This window comes from Zingiber officinale, chromosome 5B, assembly GCF_018446385.1.
Source record: "Zingiber officinale cultivar Zhangliang chromosome 5B, Zo_v1.1, whole genome shotgun sequence".
Lineage (NCBI taxonomy): Eukaryota > Viridiplantae > Streptophyta > Magnoliopsida > Zingiberales > Zingiberaceae > Zingiber > Zingiber officinale.
The window spans coordinates 127,601,901-127,610,088 of NC_055995.1; the positions used below are offsets into that span (position 1 = coordinate 127,601,901).

The 8,188-nt window shown below is 37.0% G+C and overlaps 1 protein-coding gene across 4 annotated transcripts; it reads right to left on the bottom strand.

The window, feature by feature from the left end:
• Positions 1-1,036: 1,036 nt before the first annotated feature.
• LOC121985920 (protein LOW PSII ACCUMULATION 1, chloroplastic-like) lies at positions 1,037-6,328 on the bottom strand. Of its 4 annotated transcripts, none has more exons than XM_042539637.1 (11): positions 5,962-6,328; positions 5,630-5,878; positions 4,483-4,586; positions 3,965-4,100; positions 3,608-3,839; positions 2,827-2,984; positions 2,509-2,697; positions 2,302-2,402; positions 1,965-2,061; positions 1,699-1,795; positions 1,037-1,488 (listed from the first exon to the last, which is right to left on the bottom strand). In XM_042539637.1, the coding sequence occupies exons 1-10, from the start codon at positions 6,022-6,024 to the stop codon at positions 1,721-1,723; spliced, it is 1,404 nt and encodes a 467-aa protein (XP_042395571.1). In that variant the 5' UTR covers positions 6,025-6,328; the 3' UTR covers positions 1,037-1,488; positions 1,699-1,720. The 4 variants fall into 4 exon arrangements, 3 of the variants coding, with proteins under 3 accessions (XP_042395571.1, XP_042395570.1, XP_042395569.1); XM_042539636.1 differs by having other exon boundaries at positions 1,037-1,494; XM_042539635.1 differs by lacking the exon at positions 1,037-1,488 and having other exon boundaries at positions 1,553-1,795.
• Between the last annotated feature and the right edge of the window lie 1,860 nt (positions 6,329-8,188).

Below are 8,188 nucleotides of genomic sequence, written 5' to 3' on the forward strand. Positions count from 1 at the left end.
AAATTGGGTAATTTTTAGAACAATGAGTCTACTTAAGGAATCTTTATTATTGAGCTCGTCATTGATGTTGATATACTTCGTCTTTCCGGGAACACAAAAGCATCATGTCATCGTGTTTGCCTATAATTAGAACTTGAAGGACAGAAAAGGAGAGGTCTTGATGCTCTAAGGCTCTACCTCAACCTGCTTAAACGAAAAGCACCATCAAAGTACTCTTTATTCAAATCGACACTTTAAAGTTCAATGACTACTAGGAGACTTTAACACTCATGGAAAGTTTAGATGTGGCAAGACTCTACCTCCCTATTCCCTTTGAACTAAAAACGCCTAAAGGAATCTTGCGTCGATAGCGATGTTATTCAATGGTCTCATTTAAAAGAGAGAAACATGATACCTAAGTGTTGGTTCCATTCTAATTCTTTTAAGTACAAAAACTATGCATCCACAATTTTATTAAAAAGACAAAAAAAAAAAAAAAAAAAAAAAAAAGTAAGAATAGAACCAAAAAAAAGGCTACTCAAATCCAACAATTCAAAGTCATTTTTAGGTTGTATAAAATTTAAATAATAATAATAATAATAATAATGCATTTTCATCTAAAATCCGAAATGAAAGTTTAAAAACACAAACTAATTTTAAAATTTTGAAAAAGATTGTTGACATATTGTTTGCATCAAAATTATAAAAATTACAAGTATTCATATAAATTTATGAAAAATCTAATATCCTAAATTCTTAATCTTTCAAAATTTAATCAAAGTCACACTAGTTTGAAATCGATATTGTATTTTTTTTTTTTTTAACGAAATTATTACAGTCCATCCGATTATCAATATGGCGTTTTAAATTTTGAATTACAAAACAATCTTATATTTTTTTTTTTCAAAATTCCTTTCGCGTTAAACTAAGATTTTTTTCACATTAAGAATGACGTTTATTTGTTTAATTACTTAAATATTTTATTTAAAAAAGAAATCATTATCAGTGATGTTTTATCTTTCTTCTTAGAAAAAAGAATATACAACTTCTATTCAAATGAGGTTGACGAGGGCATAACTTGAAGCATCAAGTTTATACAAGCTTCATAAAATGAGAGATCATGGCCTTTGCAATGTGCTCGTAGGCCCCAAACCCATCTCCATTTACAAAGGCAAGATCGGGCTCTCTAGTTATGTCGTGTGGATGGTCGCTCGGGCATATCTCTCTTGACAGAAACGCAATGGCATTATCTTATTTCCAAGAGAAAACGAGATCGATCTCATATCCTTTCATGATTTGGTATCCTTATGGACACTTGTGTGATCTTAGGCATGTTTCAATGCCCGCGAGATGAAGAGATGACAAGGTGCTAGTTGGATTCCCTTCATGGTAAACGCTAGATCCTCTTGCCGGACTTGAGAACTATGAGATTGGTCCTTGTTTGCCGGAACCGGTGATGGAGTAGTAGACAAGCTCGAGTTGCTAATCTTTTCAGCTAAGTTTGAAGTTCTGTTTCTACACGTGATCACCAAATTGGAACAAGGTAGCATGCAAAGAGAATGAATCAGAGGCCTAGAAACTTGGAGGTTTTGTGCTATGACATTTCAAAAGGATGTAACAAGAACACTAGCATCCAACATACAATTTTCATATATCAAACAACATGCGATAAAACCGACATCTAAATTTCATAAAGCAAGTTAAAAGAAAGAAACATACTCCATTTGCAGTAGAAATGGATTCATCTTTCGAGTTTGCTGAGCAAAGCTTCTAGTGGTGGTAACTCTTTGACGATCTCTTGCCAATCCGGCATGCCCTGGAGAAAGAAACCGTAGAACCGTGACATAATTTTTCTACCTTATTGCCTTTTCACAAAATAGGGCCTGTTTGGCGGTAAATGATAATCTACTGGACAATCTAGTACGAGAATGAAAATGGTGACTTGTGAAAGCACAATGTTCTTGCTTTGTATCTAAAAGAAATACCTGTCCTGATTTTCGAACACGTCCATCGAGACGTAAAACTATAAAAACATCGTCACCTGGTTCAACTCCTTCAGATTTTTGCTGGTCGCGTATCCACCTGACCATTGGTAAACACGGTTATTACACATGGACTTTGCCAAAAAAACACAAATGATGGTTTCTTGAGATGGTTTGATTACATTTGGTACTGAGAGCATACAGATGAGCAGTTTACATATCAGATGGTAAAGTGAATGGCGCTCGACTTAGATTGCATAACTATCCTATTAGAATCTTAAGTTCATATTCAGATAGCAAAAACTGCATGTAATCTATATAGAAAATCAATATCACTAACCTCTCCCATTCATAAGGTGAAACTATATCAGCCTTGAAGCGCACTTCAGCTTTTAAACGTGACTTCACAGTTACGGATTGAGTTCGCTTATCGAAATCATCCTAAAAGTCATGCACAACATTATGCAACGACCTCTTCTCAGCATTTAGCTTCTAAGCTACATGGTCATGTACTCTGAATTTTAGAAAACACACACAATGAACTAACCCCAATGGAAGGAAGAGATGATGCAGATTTTGCAGGACCACCGAAGCCTTTTTTCTCAACAATACCCTTGCTGTAATCACCCCAAACAACAGGAATTATAAGCACACCTCGCTTAAGCAGTTCAGTTCGGAACCTCTCAGCTTTCTCCATTGCCCTTGAGACAGTCTCCTTCTTCCCTGCCAAAATTACCTAAGCCATTGTTCAATAAGACCTCCAGTTATTTTCTGTCATATGCAACTATATTCATTAGAATGTGAATCTTACTTAAGGTAATCAGTATTCTGACCAAAAGGAAGCTAAAAAGCATGTGATACTGACCGGTCGACAAGTGTCACGGAGCTGCACTAGTTCAACAATCCGATTGGTTGAAAGACGCAACGGCAATCTTGATAGAGTTTCATCACGTGATATTTGGGCAAGTTGTTCCTCTTCTTTCTTGTTGTCCCAGATAAACAATGCCACAAGAATAATGATGCCTAGAAAGTGCTGATTCAAAAGCTTGATAAATTCAAACAGATTATTTACTAATGTCAATAAAAGTGCAAATTTGAAGAATTGAAGGAAATCATAAGAGCTTGACAAGATGAATCCCAACAGAGACTAATCATAAACAATTTACTAAGTAGCAAATTACATTCAATTTCATATTATACATTTGTGGAATGGAACAGTGGCTTTTTAACCTCAATTAATTGCAGTATCGGTAACTTCCAACCGTTCCACAATGGAAAGAGTTCCACAGTGACCTATGAGTAAAACCAAACCTACTATCTAAAGAAATTCCATTTTATATCTCAATCTAACTAGATTTACTTGGTGCAGACTGTACAGGACAAATGGCAATGAACAATTTCTACCAGAATATAGGGTGGTCAAAAAGTGGAATTTGTCTACCAAAGAAATTGCTAAACAGGTCACATTCATAATTGAAACTGTTCAAAAGCTTGTTTCAGGGATTTTAAATAAGTGCAAATAGCATAAGGCTAACAAAGAAGCATCTATGACAACTTCTACTGCATTTATCTTGTATGTTCATTGAATCACACCACGCTGAAAGAAAATGATAAGTGATTCATGATAACGAGCTTATGCCATTTACCGCCAGCATTAATGGAGACATTTCCAGCAGTCTCCCATAGATCAGGAGCACCTTCACCACCATTAATTGCAAGAATAAGCCGTGGAATGGTAAAAAACAATGAAATTCCAGCTGCAGCAGTTAAAGCCACATAAAAGAACCTTCTCACACCACGAAATGGTGCTTGAACTTCACTAATAAGTTTCAGATCCCTTCGAAATCCATAACCAATTTCTTCACCACCCAGCCTGGCCTACAAAACCATGGGAAGAGATGAGTTGTAACCATAGCTGATAAGAGTGAATAGAAGTATGGGGAACTAATGAAGATGACAAACTGAGCAGAGATAATTGTCATCACAGATTGTTCAAAGCAAACCTCTTCTTGCAGTTCTTTGAATTCTGGCAATGCTCTGAATGAGGCCAAGTCAGGATCATCGAGAATAGTGCTGAATTTGAGATTATAATCTCGCAAAGCAGTTCGCAGACATTCTGCTGCTTGCCTACCTTCACCTCTGAAAGTAAAAAAAAATATTAAACAAAAATTACTTGATGGAGAAAATAATGCAGACAATCATAGAAAGGAAGAGTTGGATACTGTGGTTCTAGGAAAAAAAGAAAAGCGCAAGACAGAGAATGCTAGAACAGAGTTCTACCATTTGCTCTCAAGGATTATGTTACATTAGAATAAAGTGAAAAAAACTTTCTATTTAATTTCTCAAATGCAAAAGAAGAAAACAGAGTTTCTACTGAACATATAAGTTCTTCCATCTTAATATAATCCATCTCTCTTTTATCAAACAATTAATCCGTTGACAATGGAACAAAGTTACCACTCTGCAAATTCAACAAAGAAAGTTATGCTGAATTCAAATGTCCTAAGCAGATTTAACACACCTGTATGCATGGCAGCATGCTTTGTTGTACAATGCTGCTTGCGATTCCTTGGGATTTGGATTTAAAGTCAGTGCATTCTCGAACTGCATTAGGGCTTCTTTTACCTATCACATTTCAAGCATGCTAAAAAATTTAGATAAAGATACAAGATTATGCAAGATGACAAAAATGGAATCAAGTTTTTCTTTGAATCAAGGAAACAAAACCTACTCTGAACCTGAAGGCTTGTCCGAGCAGAAACAGGAGAGAACTAAAAAAACCTTTAATTTTATTGGAACCATCAAATACATGGACATAACTTGGGAAATCACAAAATAGAATTAGTGAGTTCCTTCCTTTGTAGTTCTCTTTCTTGAGATAATTTGTATCATTCTATAAACTATTCTTATTGATACAAAAGAAGCCCCTCCTCTATTAGTTTATCCTATAATTCATGAAATTTGTAATCCATCAGGAGGAGCAACTGTAAAGATCGGTGTATATGGCCAGTATTATCATCAGTTAGAAATTTTCTAATGTTCTTTTCTCTTTCTTACAGTTCTATCTATTATCTTCTTTCCTTATTTTCACATACTTGGTCCTCTTTGCTTTAGCTTCACCTGGTCACCCCTATCTTGAAGCTGGTTCCTTCATGCCTCTGGGTTTTGGAATTGTTCAAACCTTCCTTTGAATGGTTCACAGCTTCATCAGATTCTTTGTCATCTTACACACCATAATTCAAGTCTTCCTCTCAGTCGATTATAGAATATAATTAATCTTTCCCCATTCAAAGAAATCCAACTAATCTTTAAATTAATTTAGTCCATTTTATCTACACTATATCTTTCCTATTTGTCACTTTGTTTTTCTCAGTTGCAGACACATCTCATCCTAAACTACAACTCAGAACAAGTCCTTCCCTTTCCTAATGTAGAAAAGGTATTTGAAAATTCCAAATTTTGATAGATTTATTCAACAACTTATCAAATCTATGGTAGACACATTGAATGAAATTAACCAACCGTTTAAATTAAACAACGATTTAACAACAGGGAACTCCACAAAAAAACGACACTTAGAAATATTTCATGCCTCGGTAGTTTTCATGTATGATCCTAGAAAAACCAAAAATGATAACAAAAAAAAGGCATAAAGGAGCTTTAAGTACCCGCCCTTTGGAGAACAGTTCGAGTCCATCATTAACGCACAACTCCGCCGTCTGCGCCGTCTTCTCCGGGGAGGAGGAGGAGGAGGAGGGCGGAGTGGAAGAGGAGGGGGAGGCAGCGATGGGGATAAAGCGACGACGGATTCTAAGATGAGACTTGCGAGAAGTCCAAGAGTTCGACTTGGTGCCGCTGAGGAGATGTTGCTGGAGAGCGAGGGAGGATGCCATGGCGGCCATCGGCTCTCGCCGGAGCTCGAAACAAGACGACGAAAAGGATTAGAATGAATAAAACAAATAAATAAATAAATAAAACAAATAAGAAAAAACATTTTTACAATTATTCTTATCCACATATACGGCGGATGGAATCCAGTCGTCAATATCAGCAGCTCTTTCATGGGCCGTCGATATAGCGATCGTCGGAGAGAACCCCGGAGCTGTCGGCTTTTTGTATTTTACCTTTCAGAATTTTCATAATAACATTTTGCTCCAGCGCGGCGATGGCGGTGGCGGAAGAGGAGGAGAGGCCGGAGTGGTTGGTGTACGGGCTCTCAGCACGGGGGACTATGGTGCTCGCGGAGCACGCCGAGCGCACCGGAAACTGGTCAGAGATACCCTACGCCGATGAGCTCTCTGCCTAGACCTACTGCGGCCACACCTTCGTCTTCCTCGTCCATAAAAGGCTACGGTAATTCCCCAATTTGTTTCATTAGATGGTCGATAGGGAGGCCGTCTTAACCATTCGACTGAAAAAAAAAAAAAAATCTTAATAATTTTTAAAAAATAATTTGATGAGAACTTTTATGGATCTTTTCAAATAAATCTATTAACTTTATTTCCTTTTTAAAATAACTTTTAGACTTTTTCTTTTTTATTTTAGATAAATTTTAATTTGACATTTTCTCATGAAAATGTATTTTTATTTTATTTTTCTTTACACCTTTTCTTTTGAAAAGGTAATTTTATTTTATTTTATTTTTAGACCTTTTCTTTTTGAAAAGATAGTTTGAGTCTCTATTTAAAGAGATGTTATGTAACTTTGGAAGATAAGTAATTTCCCTTTTAATTAATCAATTTCGTTTGATTATTGGAGGCCGATCCCCTCGAAGCGATCACCCTATCCCCTTTTCCCTTTCTCTTTCGATTTTTTCACGTGATAGGCCCCCGGGTTCCTATCAACTTGGTATCAGAGCAGTTCATTTCATCTTCGTCCTATAGTATCTCGCAGCAACTTCAACAAGCGCATGGTCTTAACCCGACTTCAAGAAAAGAAAATTCACTCTGTCATGACGACCGGAGGATCTCATCCTGACGCCAAATGGGCTCTGGAATTTGAAGCTAAGCACGAGACAAGGATGGATAAACTCGAAAAAACTATGGCATCGTTGGTCACAGTAGTGCAAGAATTGAAGGATCGTTTAGAAGCAGATTCCAGCTCAAGCATACTAATCAAAAAGGGAATAAATCAACAATCTCGACAACAACATTATGACCAAGGAGCAAACTCAAATGAAGATCGAGAGCACAACCATCTACGTATGAAGGTGGAATTTCCTTGCTGGGAAAACAACGATCCGATTGGATGGATTTCAAGGGCTGAAAAATATTTTCGCTTCCACGGCACGTCAGACAATGCAAAGGTAGAACTAGCATCTATAAATCTTGAAGGCGATGCCATCCAATGGTATGACTGGCTTGAAGCATGCCATGGGCCTCCAAAATGGGAGGAATTCAAGGAAGAACTCATTAATCGATTTGGTCCCTCCGGTTATGAGAATGTTGATGGAGAATTGGCCAAAATTCGACAGACTTCAACCGTACTAGAGTACCAAGGGTGATTCGAGCGACTCTCTAATCGAACTCGTGATTGGTCAGAAAAGCAACTACTGGGCACTTTTATTGAAGGACTTCGCCTTGATATACGACGAGAAGTAAAAATGAATCAACCCCGCACCATGAAGGCTGCCTTATCCTTTGCACGACTACAAGAAGAGAAGATCAATGAGGAAGGAAGAAGAAATAACAAGGTAATTCGTGAAAACCCATCACATTATTCAACACCTCGTAGATTGACAAAAGAAGAGATCAAGAAAAGGATGGCAAAGGGATTATGTTGGCGTTGCGATGAAAAGTGGCACCGTGGTCATCAATGCAAGCAAAAGAGGATACTGATGATTGAACCAATAGAGAACTCTGAGGAAGAAGATGATTTCTATGAAGGTGAAACACAAGATAATATCAACGAAGTACAAGATGACTCTATGGCAATATCAATACATGCCTTAGAAGGACTACAAACTCCGCAAATAATGAAGGTAAAAGGATTCATTAAAAAGCAACCAGTAATGATACTTATAGATTCAGGAAGCACCAACAATTTTCTAGACTCAACCTTAGCAAGAAGGCTTAAACAAAAAATAGAGCGAGCATCTACATTTGATGTTAAGGTGACGGATGGAAGATCACTTACAAGTCCAGGAAAATGCGAAGGTATTAAAATTATCTTACCAAATTATGAATTAATCACAGATCTTTTTCTTCTACCCCTGGATGGATGCGATG

What these genes read in the sequence shown, in the direction of transcription:
- LOC121985920 (XM_042539637.1), bottom strand. Translation starts at nt 6,024, where the DNA reads ATGAAAGAGCTGCTGATATTGACGACTGGATTCCATCCGCCGTATATG. An exon ending in TCCGTGACACTTGTCGACCG is followed by an intron (nt 2,698 to 2,826) that starts GTCAGTATCACA and finishes ACAATGGCTTAG; the next exon opens with GTAATTTTGGCAGGGAAGAA. An exon ending in TCACCTTATGAATGGGAGAG is followed by an intron (nt 2,062 to 2,301) that starts GTTAGTGATATT and finishes ACCAATGGTCAG; the next exon opens with GTGGATACGCGACCAGCAAA.